Source organism: Nesoenas mayeri (assembly GCF_963082525.1).
Source record: "Nesoenas mayeri genome assembly, chromosome: 1".
Taxonomy (NCBI): domain Eukaryota; kingdom Metazoa; phylum Chordata; class Aves; order Columbiformes; family Columbidae; genus Nesoenas; species Nesoenas mayeri.
Genome location: NC_137541.1, coordinates 36,466,322 through 36,486,620, shown reverse-complemented (window position 1 = coordinate 36,486,620; position 20,299 = coordinate 36,466,322). Strand labels below are relative to the sequence as shown.

The 20,299-nt window shown below is 40.8% G+C and overlaps 1 protein-coding gene across 1 annotated transcript in view; it reads right to left on the bottom strand.

Annotated features, from left to right (window-relative positions):
- MSRB3 (methionine sulfoxide reductase B3) overlaps positions 1-20,299 on the bottom strand; it is a gene marked incomplete at both ends in the record, with an annotated part of 83,722 nt that overhangs the window by 54,541 nt on the left and 8,882 nt on the right. The window contains 1 exon segment of the mRNA XM_080363266.1: positions 9,085-9,211. Within this exon segment, the coding sequence (XP_080219392.1) occupies positions 9,085-9,211 (127 nt within the window).

Sequence of the window (20,299 nt, the reverse complement as noted above, 5' to 3'; positions counted from 1 at the left end):
CCTGTGTGGGCAGACTCTTGAGAATACACATAGCTCCAACAACTACATAAGGGTCTACAAATGTAAATTAGATTACAGGATCTGGCTCTAAGTATACATCTCTCCTTCTCAAAGCCTGTCCCCTCATGAGTGGGTCATACCTTAGTCACCGACGGTAAATTATTTCAAACTGACATTAAGAGGAATCCTGCAAGGTTAAAAAATATTTGCAAACATTTATTTAAATAAATATCCTTACATACGCTGTCGCTAACATTCAGTATTTTTAAAAGCAGAATATCCCATTTTTATTATTTCAAATTTAATTTACACCATTTATGCCCTTGTTTACAGTTATGTTTCTCTCTGTGCTTAAGAAAAGACAAATGTACAACCCTCTGTTTCGCTTATGTTAGTCTGTTCTCTGCAGCCTTTAGTCCACAGCCTTGGGAGAATGCCACAGCATCCTCTCACTGCAAACAAGCCAGGAACTGCTCATCTAGTTAAAAAAAGGAAAACAAACTAACCAAAAATCTTGAAAATGCAAATGGATGCAAATCATTCTATTGGCTTGTAAGGTGGAAAACACTGTTTTAGAAAACCCATGTTTTACACGATGGATCTTTTTATAATCCCATCATAAGCCATTTTAAATTACACAAGCATGCTGCTGACTAGGATAGATGCTGCAAAAGATCTCTGAAATGCGGGGAGATAAAGTTTAAGTAAAATCCAAACTTCATCATTAAAAAAAACCTTATAAATGTTTTACATGTTGCAGAACAGATCTGTGTTTCTTCGCTAAGGGATGGCTCCTCTGCTTTCCTGCTGTAGGTAGCTAACTCCCACCTGCTGTTGAAATACAATTTGCAGTTTCATGCAAGCATTAGGAGCAATGGGGCGAAGACCATTTCCACTATATTGTGCATAGAAAATCCAAAAAGGAGGGTACCAGGGCAATAGTTAAAATTTTGGGTCAAATGCCAGGTTCTATCTTTAAAAAGTACCACCCCCAAATTAATTGTATTTAAAAAAAAAAAACAACAACAAAAGAACTTATTAACACCCAGAAGGGTCCCATGGCCACAAGGGAAGGGCAAGCCCCTTCTTTGTAACACCCATGCAACACTTAACAGACCTGTCACATTTATTTTTTCCACTGGGTCATCTACATGGCTTGTGTTTCATATACATGTATATATTCTGAGTCACCATCAGAGCTCTCCTGTATATGAAAACAAACTTCTCAAGCACTAAAAAGACCCAACTATAAACTCCCAACTAATGCATCTCCCCTGTGCACCCATTTTCTTTCCAAATAAAGTGGTACTGGAACTCCCGTGGTCCCAATACAGGCAGCATCAATGGGAAGGGAAGCTGCCTTGTTGTCTCCTCAGGTCTGCAAGTATCTTTGCAGCAGGTTATATGGCCAAGATAGCCACACAAGCCAAAGAGACATTCCCTGGAAAAGAAATCTGAAGCTGCCTCCCCTCCCTGCAAATGTAGAAAACATTTAACAAAAAGACTGAAGTGTATTGTGAAGTGGGGAAGGGGGAAGAAAAGCAGCTCCATTTGTCTTCTCCAAGGATGTCTACTTTACTTCCTTATCTCACGTTGATGAAATAAATGTCAGTACCAGCTACAATCTTGGTCTCACAAGCTTTCACAATTCTAACCACTGAGGACTCCAGCTGCACCCTGCCCTGGCTGGTGGAGGTGAAGGCGGCTTCCCCTGGGGCTTTTCAAGCTGTCATCTTCACCAGCACTACAGCCGTGGGAGCAAGCGGCTGCTCAGCCAAGGTTGGTGAACAGAAGCAGCTTCAATTAAGTGGAGCAAAAGCTCATTATGTTATAAACTGCCACTTTTGTTAGCCTTTCTGCTGAGACGGCCAAAGACGGAGTACACGGGGCAGCTGACCTATTTGCCTTACTCTTGGATGCAAACCAGGCAAGACAAGATCAAGATCTATTGGTGCAGCAGCAGAGGAGGGAACATTAATAATGATGGATTTCTCTTCCTCTCTCCCCGATCAGATAGAGAGACTTCTGTTTTGCTGATATGATCCTAGCACCTTTCACAGGCACTAAAGTTTAAATCCAAAATGAGTAAGGCAGAGACAGTGAGCACTCTGTATCTGGTCAGTAGATTTCTGTCAGAATCAATAAAAGGGTGCACAACATATGGAAAGGCATTTTATTAACAGCAGAATTAAGCTGAATTTAATAAGAGTGCTTTATGCTACCTTTTGCATTTAAAATATTTCAGTAAGCCATCAAAATAAGTTTATTCACACGGCTTTAATAAAGGTTTAACCCTGCAGTGGAAACAATTAAAAAGTCAGCAGTGCTGTGTAGCTTATTGTGGCATTCAGGCTGTTGCTAAATCCTCCTGCTGCTTCCTCCACAATAGTGATGTGTGGCCTGTGAAATGAACACTGCGTTTCAAGAATCAAGGTGCCGCAATTTACACTTGGGGTGGGAGTGGAGAAGAAGGAGCAGAGTGGGGAGAGGTCTCTCTTCTCCTCCAGTTCCCTACAACAGCCCAGACCTAAACCCCTGCAAAACTCAGTCTGTCTCCAACTGTGCAGGACTCCTTTAAGCACAGACGCAAGCAGGCACAGCCTGCTCCATGGCCTTCCATGCCACATCTCCAAGTGCTGAGGGACGTACTCAGTATGAGGACAGGAACAGCTGGAACACACTGTGCTCCAGCTGTTGCTCTGCTATGGCTGCTATGGCAAACACTATTGCCCCCTCCCCTCTCAACTTGCTTCAGGACTAAAGGTAGAGAAGCAGCCAAAAAGGTTAGTAACTGCCAACTTCTTTCCCTGGCGGACCTTGCGGACTTCCCTGTGTTTCTGTAAAATTCAGCCATGCTTTATGGGTCAGGAAGATGAGGTCAAGCCCTAAAAAAGGGCTTTAAGAGGACTTGGTCAGGCCCTTCTCCTGCTCTGCTGTCCTTGGGAGTCCTTGATCTGGGCCAGGGTGTTGAGCAGGGAGACCTTACCTGTGGTGCACAAAGCTGCAGCGCCAGAGCAGGGCTGCCAGCAGCTGCCGTCCCATGAGAACCTCTCCTTCTGCTGGAGCAGCGGGCACCTCCATCCCTCAGCCACACACCCCTTTCCAACACAGCTTCTTTTGAAGGAAATCACGAGATGAGACACAAATTTAGCTTGGAACTAAGAATAAACATTTTCTGCTTCTCAGCCATCTCTGGGACAGAATTCCTCTCTACTCACTTTCTCCCAAATCATGATCTATGCTGTAGCAACCTGCAGTTAACCTAACAGTTAAGCTACAATAATGTCTGTGTCACTGGTACCTGACTCCCAATCCACACTCTCTAGACCCATTCAAGGTACCATCAAATTCTACACCTCCTAAGCTGCCCCCTGGATCATCTCCTCCATCACTTCCAAACACACACCCTCACTGACTTCAGGGTTCATGTGTCCATCCCCCTAACTTGCACCTTTTCTTGCTTGCCCTCCCTCAGCTTAGCAATATATAAAATCTCCTGCCTTTTTGTGTGCTGTCATTTCTCCTTTACATCACATTCTTCTCTGCAACCTTCATCACATACTTCTCAGAGAAAGGACAAAGCTGGGGACTGCTTTTAATTGAAAAAAGTGAAGGCAGTCCTTAAAGGACTCTCAGACCTTCTGTTATAAACAGACAGTCCAATAAACAAAAACGTAGCTTTTCATGGGAGACTTTAGAACACAGAAACATTGTTAGTGCTGCAACTTCATTTTTCCATACCCAACTAAGCAGAAAATGCAGTAAGCCTGAGCTGCAGAGGGCACAGGAATGGAATGCAGGAAATTTATGAGCTCCCAGAATTAAAACATTCCTGCAAGAAAGGTAGAAATGGCTTGCGGTGGGTCCTTTATGGAAGCAGGAAGGGAAAGCAAATGACCTTAAGAGATCCGTCAGGGAACATATGAAGGAACTGGCTCTGTGCATGGTCTGGGAGCCCAAGAAAAATCTCATCATCCCTGTGCTACTCAGTGCCAGAGTCACTGAGGAGCCTCCTTCCAGACGATGCAGGGACAAGTGACTTCTGTCTATCCAGCCGACGAGAGAGAGTGCAAAACTCTGCCAGAATAAGGAGTTAATAAGGGGAGAAAAGCAAGGTACAAACATAAAGGGTATATTAACAAGGAGGTTCTGGTCTTCTTTATGATCCCAACTCTTGCAAGCATCAGGCACAATAAGTGTATTTCTCCCAAGGAGATATCTACAAATAAATTTCATTCTAAACTGTATTAAATAAGACAATCTAAATGGAATACTATTGTACAAAAGAAACATTTGTAAATACAGAATAACATCAAATATATATTGCCATTAAGACCACTAGATACACAAAGATAATTTTTAAAGCCCATTTTCAAGCCATTCCAAAAATATGATAATGTTATGCTCTGTTATGATAATGCTACTATCACGTTATGATAATTCCACTATCACATGGCTAGGAGGCAGGCATGCACACAGACATTTGTATAATAATGACACACGAACAGCTTCACATGCTATTTACTGTTGCGCTCACATACTGCTTGTTTTCAAGACCCTTCTCAAGCATTTATCAAATTCCTCATAACTGCTGGGAGGTAGTCAACTAGGTAATTTGTACAACTGTATTTTAAGTTAAAAAAAATCAATTTTTGTTCCAAATAAATATTTGCTTATTTAAAAACAATAAAAAATCAGTGCCATAGAATTTAATTTTAATTTTTGCCCCCCAACCTGTTCTGAGGAACAAGTACATTCAGCTGAGACTTTGTATGACGTATTTAAACCCAGAGCAAATTTTTATGTTCAAGATATAAACCCCAGAAAATAGGGATTTATAATGAAAACATTGCCAGGCATTTAACCATAGCCACACTAGCAGGTATTGCTATACAATGTATCAGTCTTACTTTTATTTTCTTTCAGAGCATGTGAAGAGACATCTGTAACAGTACATCTTTGGTGATACACTTTACGGAAAGCTATGGGAAAGTTATAACATACATTATGGAAATTATATCTGTAAACATAAAAACATGCAGTATGAAACGTTTAGACATACTTAAGTAACACAAAGTTTGATAGCAACTACCATACTTCGAATACAGGAGACTAAGGTCTGTTCTAGAGTTTTTGTTGTTAAAGCCAGATCTGACAAACACTACACACAGAGATAACTCCACTGACACGAGCAGCTTGATTGTTCAGAGAGACACATGCATACAAATAGCTCATGTATGTAACTGTTTGCAAGATCTGCTCCTAAAAGCAACACTTCATGCCAACAGATTACTACTAAAAATCCAATTCTGAAATGTGGTAATTTTTTGTTCACTAACAATTCATTTCCATTTTATGGAAAGACAGTATACTGAAACTTGGAATTAACAAAGATTTAATAAAACAAGTTAGGAGAAACTATACTACATACATTTACTTAATAAAGACTTGCACCATATGCCCAGCACCATCTTCATACAGATGTATTGTACTTTAATCCAATCCTAGAAAAGTATGGTTTCCTACTAGTAGTTATTTTAGTAATTAAACACTTCAAAACAATTTAATATTATCTAGGACTTTATTATTTCATACAGAAAAAAACCTCTAAGTCTACCACTGTAATTTCTTCATCATTACTTTTACTTAACTTTACAAGCACCATAATTTTCTTAGATCTACAGGAGAGGAAAAGTCAAATTATCTCATGCAAAAAATGTGATGTAAGCAGCACAACATTCAAAGTGTTAAAGAAATAAAGGATTTTTTAAAGAAATTAGAACCCATAATAATTAAAAGACACAGCAAAGCAAAATAAGCCAACTTTTTACTTTATAGCTTGGTGGTCTGCTCCAGAAAACTTATGTACATGGAATGTGCATAATCGTTACTTGTATCAGTTACGTGCTGGTGTTCACTAAAGCAGCTGAAGTAGTTTTTACATTAAAAGTTTGGAGGGTTTTGTTGTGGGTTTAGGGTTTTTTCAAAAAAAAAAGATTGAATTTCTGTGAACTAATCCTGGCAGGTGCTGAGTGCATCCTACATTTCCAAAGAAATGTAGAGCATTCAACTCTAATAAAGGGGGCTGAAGGAGCAACACTTCTCCATCGCACAACAGACACAATGGAGCTGTAATCATTCCTGAAAACTAAGAAACCTTGAACCAACGTGAGCGTAGTTTGTGTACAAGCAGAGATTGACGTGATTTTTCCCAATGCTCACGCTTTTCTCAAAATACTTGTAAATGTTCATAAGGTCTCAGGATGTACTTTATGTATGAATGACTCCTAAATGGGAAGCTTTTCATAAAGTGCTAAGCATGCACAACAGCATATGCTTAGTGCCATCTACTGGGAATGTCTGCTTGTGCTCCAACTTCACAATGTCAGCTATAAAAAATGTTACAGGGGCAAACTGTGCACCAGGTTTGCACAAACTGAAACGTTTAGTCCTAACAATGGATTTAAAAAGTATTTTAAAATACAATTTGGAAGAATAGATCGGCACTCCAGGTGCTGATATAGAAAGAGAGCAAGTGAAAAAGCTTCACGAGCACAACTGTTAATTCGGTTTATGAATAACCCAGCGTAACTCGCACACATGTACAAAATAGTGTTTCAAAGAAGAGGCAGGTCACTTCTGTTCTAAGACACTTCTTAGTAGTACTTCATTTATTTAACTTTTTGGGGAAAAATAAAAAAAAAAAAAAAATCACTTGCTTCTGATCTACAACTATCACTTTATACTCATCACTTTTTTGTACCACTTTGTTCCTTACAGGAAGGACGGAGGTTCCATTCCAAGCATAAAAACCAAGGTGATACTTTCATTCAGGTCCTTTTCCTGCAAATTTTTAACCGCGTGGACTCTAAAACTGCTTCTGGAAACCAAATTTACAGCTCTGCCGGCACTTTTCTCCCTCGCATTGAACGAGCAGGGGTGCGAGAAGGTTAGAAAATCTCCTTCCATATCGAATTTGCCATTAAACCAGCAGAAGATCAAACTCCACACCACTCCAGACTTGGTGGGGACACAGCGCAGTGCTATGGTTGCAGGGCTGCAATTCACACAGAACTGGGCGGTGGGAAAATTACTAACTCAAGTGTTGTGTTATGTTATGAGAAAGCCATGAGAACCTGGGGCGTTTTCTGTGCATTCAAAAGTTAAAGTCACAGTGCACTGTGGCATTTAAGCAGATGTTGGCTCCAGATATTGTTCCCATGTTTAATTTGATACATGCTATACTATTTACTTGCAATCCTCTCCATACACCCACTTTGCACAAAAAAAAAAAACCAAACCAAACCAAACCAAAAAAACTAACCAAAGGCAAAATAAGTCTACATTAATTTATAAGCATCTGGGGAATTTAGATTACTCTTAAAATATGTGAGATATGTGATTGTATATTATTCCACTGCTAGTAGATGAATATGGGTTTATTATACATATATATATGCACATAAAGTAGCCAGTCAGTGGAACTCAATCTATTAATGTCTGCACAGTTATGGATCAAAGAGACAGGAATAAACAGCAGCGTTAGGAGCTTTTTATTCCAAAATGTGACTACTGGATTGTGTCAGAAAAGCAACTTGACAAAATAGCTAATAATGTAATGCTTCGCAAACAGATACACCATAGAAAAACCCTCCCACAGCTTGTGTTTCTAGCTGACCAACTTTGAGATCTCATTTTCAGAGCAGGAACAAAATAGCCAGCAGACTGACTGCCCCCATTTTAAGGTAGACACCAGCAATATGAGCGTGCATCCAACAGTCCATAATGAGGGCTAAGGAAATTTGCTTACCCTGTATTTTTAGGATTTTAAATCTGGCTCAGCAGCAAATATAACAGGAAACCAAGGTCAGGCTGACACAATGCGGGCTATTCTCTCTCTTCCTCAATATGTGTTCGCAACTCCTATCTAGGTTAATGGGAGTTTTGTGCACATGTGGGGGGAAACAGAACACAAATGCTACAAAATTGGATGCAGATTTAGTTCAAATAAAGTGTAATCAGCTCTAGAAAAATCCGTCAGCTTGAAAACTGATGTCTTATCACTGAAAAAATCTTTAAAACATCACCTCCACATGGTTTTTAAATATAGCTCTGGGAAAAAGTGCTCGTAACATTTTGCACCCTTATGAACCAGTTGTGAGTGAAATATAGACACCCAAGCTGGTTCTTTTTTGATGCTTCAACTACTGATCAGCCAGGATTGTATCTTTTTTAATTTGAATGTCAAGAAAATTCCTAGTAACGTTCAAAATTAGCTCAGTGCAGCTTTTATTTTCTCCCACATAACCATGTACACTGACATTACTATGCAGACATTAGATACTGTTGCTGTTTCAGTGAAAAACAAAATAATTAGGTTCAAGGTTTGCATGATATAACCAATTAATGTAGAAGGAGTCTTATGGAACCCTTCACAGACCTAATAGGAGATCCTGGACCTTACATGAAAAGTGCAGCTGCATCTGGGCATTCAATTGCAGGTTTCCATTTATTTATCTAAGAGGAGTGTCACGTAACTAAAGAATACGCTGTCAGAGGAACGTAAGAATTAAGTCTTAAATTCTGCACACTTTTTGTACATAATTTTTAGTGCAATGTATTTGTTTTATAATAAAAATGTAAAAAGGGATACATGGAGTGTAACTATAATATACTGCTAAACATTTTGGAAAGTATTTTTAAATCCTTTGATCTAATAGCAATCGATATGCTAAATTCTTTTATGCATCTTTTTACAAAAAATATATCAATGGCATTTAGTAAATTATTTCCAGTTTAATTCTACTATTTTTTCTGAGAATTAGGAAAACAATATAAAATTTAAGAGGAAATATGTTGGACAAGGAAGTCAGACAGCATTTCCAAGCATCATAAAATCTCGTATGCGAAAACCCTCACTCAAGCCAGTGACTTTTATCAAACAAAAAAGCAAACAATCTTCTGGTTCAAAGGAAAACTTAAACAAACCAGAGCAAACCATAGCACATAGTTTCCTGCAGCAGAGACACCCATTCCTACAAGGGCCTTCGTTACGCATGACACAACAAGCAGCACCCATTCAACCTGAGGGAAGCCCACAGGCTCGCAGGGCCACTGGCTGGCTCTTTGTCACCAAATGCAGCAGGTTGAATGCAGACATCACTGTGATTTCCTCACCAACAAAACCAGAGGCAAAGAACAGGGGCAAGAGCTGAGTAGGGAAGAAAAAGAAAAAAAAAAAAAAAGAAAAGAAAAGAAAAAAAAATATGAGAACAAATTAAAACATCAAAAATGTTAAGATACATTCACAGTAAAAACAATGCTTACAATTTCATGAGACCATCACGTGGGAGTATAAGTCTAAGTGCACTTTTCTTAGTATGTTTAGCCCATTTCTGACACATCCAACCCTAATATTTTGATATATATTAAATAGTATTCAGTGAAGCAACTTTCTGTGCTACCAAGCAAGAGGGAGGGGGCATTTTTATAGAAGGCATTCATAACAGCTGCTTTACATAACAAACCTGGAGCAACTCGGGGTAGCAACCTACATAGTCTCAAGTGAGGAGGTACCTCGGTAAACCTCAGGACCTCAGCTAGATAGCAGGAGTCCTGCTTTGAACACCCAGGAATGCCTGGCAGATCAAACGTGTGGGCTTTTCTATTTATTTTATCTAAAACAAAATCACACTCCACAACATTTCTGAATAGTGAATGCTGGAAACCAGTCACTGCTAAAAATTGTTCTTTTGATGACTTGTTTGAGGAACGTGACATTTCATTGTAATAAACTTGCCAGATATCTTAAAACCACAACTTCTTTTTTTTTAAGGCAGGAAAAAATTCGCATTGTAAACTGTCCATGAGATATATTTAAACAATCTTCCGGCCAGTTTAAATATAGCAAACACAGAGATGGCAGTTGCAGGATTTTATTTTAGAAGGATTTAATGCATGAATACTAATTGTTTCATTTACCCACGACGGAAAAGAGGAAACGCAGCTGCCCGGCAGCCCGAGCTCCCTTCAGGAAAGTATGTGGCACCAGGGGTGGGAGCCAACCCCACCGAACCCGATAACGAATCTCTTGTGGACTCTGGTGGGGGCAGGATCAGGCCCCAGATCACTACCGAGCAGCGGGGCACAACTCCCCATCTCCTCCCAGGTGTCCTCTTGCTTTACAGCGTGTGGCAGCACAAGAGCTGCAGGACGCTGGGTCCAGCCATGGCCCAGAGCAGGAGCTTGTCCTTGGGCATCTCCCCAACCTGGGAGCACCTGATCACAGCATCATCCTGAAGAACAAGCCCGCAATACCCGGCCATAGGTATTACAGACCACTCTGGGCTGTATCTGACGGAAACCTGCTCGCATTGACATGCCCGAAACCCCGCTGTGAAACGCGAACATCTCTGTGCTGCTAAACGGCGGCAAAGTGTGTAGGGGGGGCGAGGGGGAGGTAGGGGTGCACGGCAGACAGCCCGAGAGCATCATTGCACAGAAATAAACCTCTCATTGTCACAATGACATGGGGGGTCACAGGGACATGGGCGGGTCACAATGATATGGGGGGACATGGGGAGGACACAGGGAGATGCGGCGGGAGCGCGCAGAACAAAGCGGCGCTCCGCCAGCCGAGGCGCCGCCTGGCGGCCCCGTCCCGGCATCGCCGAGGTCTCCGCTGCCCCGTCTCTATGGTCTCCTATAGGTCTCCGTCGAGCCACCCAGCGCGGGCACACGCGGGCACCCACCGCGCACGGCGCAGCGGCGAAGGGACGCACCGCGTCACCTCCCCCCGAGCAGCCCCGCGGGCCACCAGCCGCGCTCCTGGCCGGGCCTCCCACACCAGCACCGCGTCCCTCCCCTCCCCCGTCAGGACCCCCAAGTCCCCCAAGTGTAAACAGCTTAAAGGAAATTATTCGAAATTCCCGAGGATTATAAAATAGATCCTGACCTCTTGAAAATGTCAAGTATTTCAGCGTTCACCAAAATGTTGTTATTTAGTCTCAAGTATTCATAAAGACTCCGAGGATATATAAGTCCTGAAAGCCCAATAAAATAGAACTGAGTGTTCATGAAAGTATTTTATTGCAGTTAACATTTTATTCTTTTATTGCTGACGTTTTGATCACTGTTTTTATTTACTCTGTACGGTACAGCAATGCCCAGTAGGGGACCTCCTGGTGCTAGGTTCTGTATGCACATCAACAAAGCCCTTGCCATGGGGAGCTTGAAGACCAAGTTTAAGAACTGCTGGCAAATAATCAGTAAAAAGAGCAAAGTCAGTCTCCTTGCAATTAATGCATTTGTTTGGAGGTGCTTCACACCCCATCTGCTGATTGCACAGGTGCAGAGAACAGGCTGGTGGAGAATGACTGTAAACATCATTGTGACAGGTTAAGATCTTTCCTTTGCTCTTTCTGCAGCAGCTGCAAGCTTAGCCACCGCCTTCCACGGGTTCAGGAACTAGGGCTGTGCCTCTAAATTATTAAACAGGAACAGTCAGAGCACGACAAGAAACATGGGAAGAAAACACCATCCTGGAAATACCAATGCAGGTGGTTTAAGCGCCTGCGCTGTGCACACTCAGACCTTTCCACGTTAAGCAAAGACCCCATGCTGGTGCTGGAGGTGCCCACCCAGCCCTGGGGGAACCCAGTCATGCCAGCACTTTCAATCCAAGAAAGAGGATGCTGCTTTTCTACATCATTTCTTGTTCTTTGGTTTTCTTTTGGCTCCCAGAAGATGGACAGGATGCTCAGACATAGCTTGTAAATCTTACCAATATAGATCATACAAATATAGCAGTAACCATGTGGACTTGAGGAGCCTTTTGCTGGGATGATATACATTGCAACTCCAGGAAAGTCTTTCTTTTAGGATGCTGATGTCCTAATGTTGACATACATTAAAGTCCTGCCAGCTTTTAAGAGCTTCTATATTGTAAACTGCAAATGTTCACAAATCACAAGTTCAGCCCCCAAACAAACACCGTTTGTCAAAAAGTAACAGAGGTTCTGTCAAATTTGTACTTCGGAAATTAAGAACTTTGTAGGTACTCAGGTTATGTTTTCTCAACCTCTGTCTGCAACTACAGAAATTTATTTGGGGGAAGGACAACATATGAGATTGAATTCTGATATTATCACATCTTGCTTTTAAGAGCTGTAAGGGAAACATCAAAGGTCTCAAGAACTGATAACACGACTGGTTTAAGGTTTTCTATATTCAGAGTTTTTCCTGATGATTCAGGTCCAGAATTCCTAAAATCACAGGAGAACCCCAGCTCTCACAAGACAAATGTGAAGTTTTATCCCCTTACAAGTAAATTTTTAAAAAGGACAAATTCTTAAGGAGCAATCTTTTTTTTCTTGCACCAATAATGAGACCTTCACAGTGTGAAGCTTCTAATATTTTTTCAGTTTCCCTGCCTCCACTCTCAAGCCTCTGGCTCCATTTTGAGGGCAGGAAGCAATTAGAGATAGGTACATGCCAGCCACAGAGCTGGGATCTTATGTCAAGAATTTCTGTCACTGGAAAAAGCAAAAGATCAAAAATATGCCACGCTGGAGAAACCCAAACAACCACAAGTTAGAAGACAGCAAAGGCCTGTGAATCTTCTATACTCAAGTGTTACATTAACAGTTTAATTTTAATTTCTATTTGCTTTGTTGAGTGTCTCCAGTCCAGAAATAAGTTCAAACAGTTATTTTGCAAAGCTTTTATTTATTTAGACAGAAACCAAACTATAACCAAATGTTTCACTGACAAAGCTTAGTGCAATATTTAATATATACATTTATTTCAGCCTCAGCATTTGGATTTTTTTTTAATTTGGCTTTTGCTCACCTAAAGCTGCTGCCAGTCAGACTCAGCAGACAGAAGAGAAACCACCAGCCATCGCAAGAAGTCTAGCCTAGAGAGAACCACATGAGCAAGTATTTCAGTATACCATGGATTTGCGTCTAAACAGTTATCTACTCCCTAATAATTTTCTCTTAACACATTCTCTTCCAATGCCAAAGCCCTTGGCATCTCCTGCTCCCTGCATTGCACTTGGTAGTTTTTAGGGACTTTACAGTTCGCAGTGAATGTCTTTGGTTTGTCATGATATGTGCTGAGGTGGGGGGGTGGGTAAAGGCAATGTTTTGTATCTTCTAAGGAGATGTTTAATGGGATCTGGTCCAGCTGTGGCAGGAGACCAGAGCACAGGAAAACTTTTCAGCAGGGGCATAAGGACTGCCATCTATTTGTTGGAGAAAGGAGAAGGGAAGAGTTCCAGATCCCCCTTCCGATCCAAGAATATCTCTGATCCTGAAACTAGTACCCTTTGCAGTGCACCATCAGGAAGGGCAGAAATCAAACTCTTCTCTTTAGTGACCAACGACAGAACCTGAGGGAATGGCAGGAAGATGTGCCATGGGAGGTTTAGGTTGGACTTTAGGAAAAGGTTCTTCACCCAGAGGGTAGTGGACACTGGAACAGGCTCCCCAGGGAGGTGTCACGGCCCCAAGCCTGACAGTGTTCAAAAACAGACTGGACAATGCCCTCAGACACTTGGTGTGAACTGTGGGGTTGTCCTGCGCACAGACAGGAGTTGGACTCGATGATTCTTGTGGGTCCCATCCAACTCAGGACATTCTATGCTAAAGTGTTCTCCTCACACACACAGACCTCACTACCTGGGCTAACAATCCCTTCTGTCCTGGAACTACCAATGAACAGCCTACTAGAACAAGGCTGCAGCCTCCAAGCCCTCAAAAGCTACACACTCTGTAACTATGCATTTGTGCTTTGCAACTGTGTTTTTAGAGAGCAGCATGCTTCAATGTATTGTACTGTATTCGAAGCATTCAGCAAGTAATTGCAAAGGTAATTGACAAAACCTTTGGAAATTCACCTTTAAAGAGAGATTTTTAGGCTCTGGAATTTCATGTGCTTGTACATCAATTGATAATGCAAACAAGGCGTCTTCACAAGTTCAAGATTTGCTATTAAAATACTTTGCAAAAGCTTGCTGTCTGATGAGAGTAAAATACTTCAACCATTAACAGCTAACAACGTGCAGCAAAACATCATAAGGATAATTTTAAATATAAGCTGCTCAAAGGCTTATTGAAGAAGCACAAGACGTTTTAAAAGAAACTAATTGCGCTAGCCTTACAGGTCTACAAATGTACCAAAGCATTTAATTTACAAGCTTGTCTGCATATACCTTTTTCCCCCTCATACAATACCAGCTTCTCAATTACAGCCACAAAAACCAGAAGTATTAGCCCTGCATTCCCACTTCACTTCTAGCACTCCTGATTGAAGCCTATTCTCCACAGCTGCTTGTCCTAAAACACGTAAAATGAATGGCAATCCAATCTGCTTTTAGTAACTTTACATTGTGCCCTGATAAAGGAGGATATCACTGCCATACCTCATAATATTTGAGTGGAAAACCAGGAAATGTCAAGCTTTAAACTTGAAGTCAGTACTGCTATAAGAAAGGAGTCTAAAAAATTAAGTTTGAAATCTTTTTGCTTTCTTGAATTTTATATCTTTTCCTGTGCTCGATTTTGGTTTTACATACTTCCCATAGCAACTGAGTGTATTTATCATAGAAATTCAAACCTAAAATATACATCTTTCTGCAATACAAAACACACAGTCTAACACATAAGTGATTTTTAAGTATGACTTTGGATATCATCTGCTTTAGGATAATGCCAGATCCAACTACAGGCACTTTAATGTCCCTTAAGGATGCCTAACAGAGGAGTATACTCAGTATCTCCTAAGATGAGCTGCAATGGTTGGGTGGGCTGGAGCAGGTGTGTGCCTGCCTGGGACACCCAGCACAGCACCTGCTGTGGCTGCTCATGCTCGAGGGGCACAGGGGCCACCCCAGTCCTACAGACCAGCCCTCTTCATCACATGAAATGGGGTAACATGGCCCACGGCCCAGTCTATTCATGGGGTAGTGGTTTTAAACTAAAAGAGGGTTACATATACAGACAGGCTACATATAAGAAATTTTTTACTATGAGGATGGTATAACACTGGCACAGTTGCCCAGAGAGGTGGTAGATGCCCCATCCCTGGAGACATTCAAGGCCGGGCTGGATGGGGCTCTGAGCAACCTGATCTAGTTGAAGATGTCCCTGCTCATTGCAGGGGGTTGGACTAGATGACCTTTGAAGGGCCCTTCCAACCCAAACTGTTCTGATTCTAGGAATGTAATTGACATTCTAGGAATGTTATTGACCATGGGGCACAGGTCTGATGAGGAGCACTTGAGGGAACTGCAGTTGTTTAGCCTGGAGAAAAGGAGGCTGAGGGGAGACCTTACTGCTGTCTACAACTACCTGAAAGGAGGTTGTAGCATAGAGGGTGTTGGGCTCTTCTCCTGCATAGCAAGTGATAGGACAAGACGAAATACCCTCAAGTTGCACCAGGGAAGGTTTAGATTGGATATTAGGAAAAAAAAAACTCATGGAAAGGGTTGTCAGGCATTGGAAAAGGCTGCCCAGGGAAGTGGTTGAGTCACCATACCTGGAGGTGTTTAGAAAACACATAGATGAGGTTCTTAGAGACATGGTTTAGTGCCAGAGTTAGGTTATGATTAGACTCTATGATCTTGAGGGTCTCTTCCAACCAGAATTATTCTACGATTCTATTATATCTTTTTGATATTCTAGCTGGGAAGCTTCAATAGCAACATATTGCATATTCAGCATTTTAACAGCTGGTGTAGGGGAAGAGGAAGCAAAGTCTCGAGGTTGAGATCAGACAAAGAAATAGAAGAAAGCAGGAAAAGAAGATGAGGAAGGATCAGACAGCATGGAAGCAATGCTCTCCCTTTAGCAGGAATGTACATTCTTGCCTGCTTACCCTGAGTCCCCACCCTATAATATAGGGTGACAAGCAGAGCTTTAGGGACAAACCACCCTCCATATTCCAACCTTAGGCTGCATGTAAGTTTCCCACTGAGATGAACTGCAGATCTTTTTAGGAGTGCAGTTTTTAGGCTGTGCTTTATTATCCAAACTTTGCTCTTTTATCTAAGAGAGAGATGAGATTACCACAATAGATTCTAGACTACTGTGCAGGCTAAAATAATTATATTTCTAATAAAAAAATTATTAAAATCTCAGAAAATAAACCAGATTCCAAAACCTATACACACAATTCAGGATAATTTCACTGATTTCAACTGTTGAGAAAAAATATGCTAAGTAAGGAGGTAGAGTTCCATATGTCTGTGAATTTGCATTTATATTAGAAAAGTTACCCGGAATAGAAAAAATGGTTTGTACTTATAAAAGGAAAATACTGCATCCGAGCAAAGAAGAAATATTTTTATTTAATTTTAATGTAATTACCAAATTGAGCTAACATTCTCTTTTTATATGCTGAACTGGCTGCTGCATTGCCCCCCTCTCCAGCTAGAGAAAAACCAGTTTGGCAACAAAGAGGCTGGTGTGCTGGTGTAACTGAAGCCCAGAGGTGTGTCCAGGGACCAAATTCAAAAGGCCTGAGATGTGAGAGGATAATCAAAACAAAGAGTTTTTTAAAGGTTGTAGTCTTCTGAAAAGTAAGATGAGGGAGAAAAGTGCATTAATGCCTCCCTGGTCTGCAACTGCTCCCATGGAGGAGAGAACTGCAAGGCTGAGTTCTCCTTATTTTCCTGTTTAACACACAGCAGGGCAGTGGTACCAGTCCTCTCCGAACAGCCAAAGGACATGGCCTGGTACAGTGGGGATGGAGGGGACATCTGTGCTACACTGAGTACAAGGGGAAGAGGGAGTTAACTAATCATCTTTTACGTAACACAAAAATTAAGAGGGTCCTTGCACAAGGGACTCTGGCTTGGTCTTTAGGGAGGGATGTAAACGGAAGGAGATTTCATTACTGTAGAGACAAGACACCACAAGCCTTGTGAGTAATGGATGAAATTGGAAAAGTGGAATTCCAAAGAGCCAAGAAAAAGCAGAGAGACCCCAAAGATGGGAAGAGAAGAGGCCAGTAAGGAGTCCCCAAGCCTGGGACAGAAGAGCATCCTTCGCTAAGGGCAGACGATGGTGAGTCCCTGAGCCTTGCAAGCGCTCACACATCTGTCATTTCCAGATTCTTTCCCAATAGTTATGACTGGAGATACTTCCCAAAGGAGAGTAAACACAGGTCATTTGGGATTTCCCCGCATCTATTCCTGCTCCTCCCAGGTCTGAAGCACTAAAATAGCGCTGGGCTGCACTTTCATTTTCCCTGCCTTGGTAGCCTGCCAGTGCACAGCCCATTCCTTTTACGGCAGTGAGTTTATAACTGCAACAGTCATAAACTATTCTTAAATGGGTCTTCCCTGAGAATCACGATCCGTTCAACATCTTGAAAAATACATAATCTTTTCCATCTCAGGCAGCCCTCTCCAGCACAGTGGTAAAGATTTAATTGCTTCTGGTGCTCACATGATGAGATATAAGTGTTCTGGAAATAACCTTTTAATTTAACAATTCCTACTGGCAAGCCTGAAAGCTTCTTGCATTGCTCACTGATAAGGGACTCATTTTCAGTACTAAAAGAACAAAAAAAAAGCTTAAAAAGTTCTCTTACTGCTGTGGATGGAGCTATCCAAGAGTACCCTAGCACCGAAGACATGACACCTGCTTTTACTAACAGGTCAATTTGAGCAGGTATGCTCTCCCTCACCACCAGTATTTGCCTTGTCAAAGATAAAGCTAGCAAGCTTTCTATTTTTAATTCAGGACAAATCCCACACATCATTTACTATAACGTGAAACACAACTTTCTTTTCTAGCAGTGAACAGAAGCCCTTGAACAGGAATTTCTATTCTGCTTTTCTGAAAAAAACTGCGTACTAGTTTTTACTTCTCAAAGAAAAAAAGACTAATTTTGAAGATTAAACAAATACATTGTTTGGAATTAGGGTTCTTTTAAATGGTGTTACACAGTGCTCCATAACTCAGCAGACTTCTTCCTTGGCTTACAAAGCTTATTTGCATGGTTAACAATACACAATAGATACGTGATCCGAGCTGTTTCTCTTACGTAGAAGAGAAATAAAAATGAAGCAAAGAGAAATAAAAATGAAGCAAAGAGAAAGCCTCCAGATGAAAACTGGTATGACTTAACAGGACTTCCAACCTTAAACATCAAAAAAGTACACTGCCTTGAGAAGAGCATTGTCTGACTTGCTCCTAAAACGAGAGGAGTGAAAACCAGCCCTGCAGCTGTTTGCTGAGGACACTCCTGTCCTGCAGGGCACAGATGGCCTGAAGGAAGCTGCCACTTCAGCTGCACAGAGAAGCTGAACTCTGAAACATCGCAGATCAGTTACACTTGATGACCTTGTTTCATGAGGCACTGTAAGGAAATGCAGAAATGTCCAGGACCACATCAGATCTAAAACCAGTTGTGATTTCAGCCATGGTTTTAGCCTGCGATGTAATGAGCTCTCAGAGTAAAACCTGTATCAGCGAATTGAAAAACTCCAAAGAAACAACACTTCCTGTCACAGCAGCAAACTAAAGCATCCTCAACACAGCATCAGATGCCATGGAGTTATTACTGTGTACACAGGAAATTACCAAAAAGTAACCAGTAAGTCTACAGCCAGCAGATTTTTAAGATTTTCAAAACCCTTTTAATTGAATAAGTAGTTGGTGCTAATGTCCATCTACATGTATGTGCATATAATGCCCCTATAAATGCCACACACCCTACTAGAAAATTAAACTTCTAGTGTAAAAGACACACGCAGACCCACATCCTACTGACATCAGCCTGTGCCATTTCATTCAGCATTAAGTCTTCAGCACAAACCATTTTGAAGCTGATTTATCTCCCTGTATTTTTATAATTTACTACAAGAGAAAATATAATCCAAAAACCAAACCTGAGTTATATTTCGTAAAGACACTCATAAGTAAAGCATTTGGTTTACAAAATGTAGTTAACATCCCTCTGTCAGGCAGCATAACTGCATTTCAGACCAATTCAGGTTGGCTGTTTCTTTTTTTATCATCCCAGCTACTAGAAAAGCACTTCGACTCAAAGACATCATAGCTGCCCATCTTCCCCCCCCCAGTCTCCCTTACATGGAAATTTCCTGCGTGGCTCCCTCTGAAAACCAATTCCGCCCATCGCCACAGAGAGGAGCCATCACCCTTCCATAAACTCAGAGGTTCCACCGTTCCCCTTCTAGCAACATCCTTCAAGTAACAACCTCAGCACATAAAAGTCTATGCATACGTCAAGGGAATAAAAGCACTCTTTTAAAATGTACCTTTGATCACACAGGTTGTGTCACGATCGTATGCAGAGCGGCCTTATGAATATACAAGAAAACCTCAGCCTTTTATCCAAAAATAGTTTAAAACGAAATTACAGCACGAAGAAATTCTGATACTGCACCAAAAAAACCATACAAGAACATGCTGTCATAGTAACATTAACAACTCTAAAACCAAATAACTTTTATGCAGTTGAAAAAAAAAATAATTTAAAATATCTAATCCACAGCAAAATAAAATTCCATCAAGTAAACCAGAAACTCCCATGTCTTCCCTAATCAGTGATGTACTTTTATTTTTATGAAGAGCAGTGAGAAGACACTACAGCAAGTAATGAAAGAGTATTTATCTTTATACTTTAAATATTCTTCGAACTTACAGTACAATCAGATGTGTTAATGCTGAATGTCAATGGCTGAAAAGTGAGAGAGCAAAGAACTATTTCTGTCTTAACGGCAATAAATTTGATTGAAATACAAAGATGATTTTATTTTAAACCACTGCCCAAGGTGGGTTAATTTAACAAATACTTTTATTGCAATGTCTGTAACACCATTTTCTCAAAACAAGTCTTCACTTGGTTAGGCTATCAATAATTATGTTGATTAGCAAAAAATACATAACATTACACTAATTTTTCTGCCACTATTTAATAATGAATATATGTGTACCTACTTGTATTTAAGTAACTACAGGGATAAAAATATTTATTCAGGACTCTCCTTCCTTCTCACAAGAGAAAATGTCCAAAGCTTTTTCAATGAAAAACATTACTTGGAATCTATGTGAGCTGAATTCCAATTTTCATTCCAGTTTAAAAATGCACAAACATAGCTTTTTTATTTTTTTAATTAGCTAAATATATTTACACTGAGTGTGCATCACAAGCATCTGCACCTCCAGGCAACCTAAAGCTATTTTTCAGCTCAAGAACAAAAGTAGTATTAATTCCAGTTAAATATATTACTTTAAACCTTGCTTCGATTAATTTTCTTCTCTTT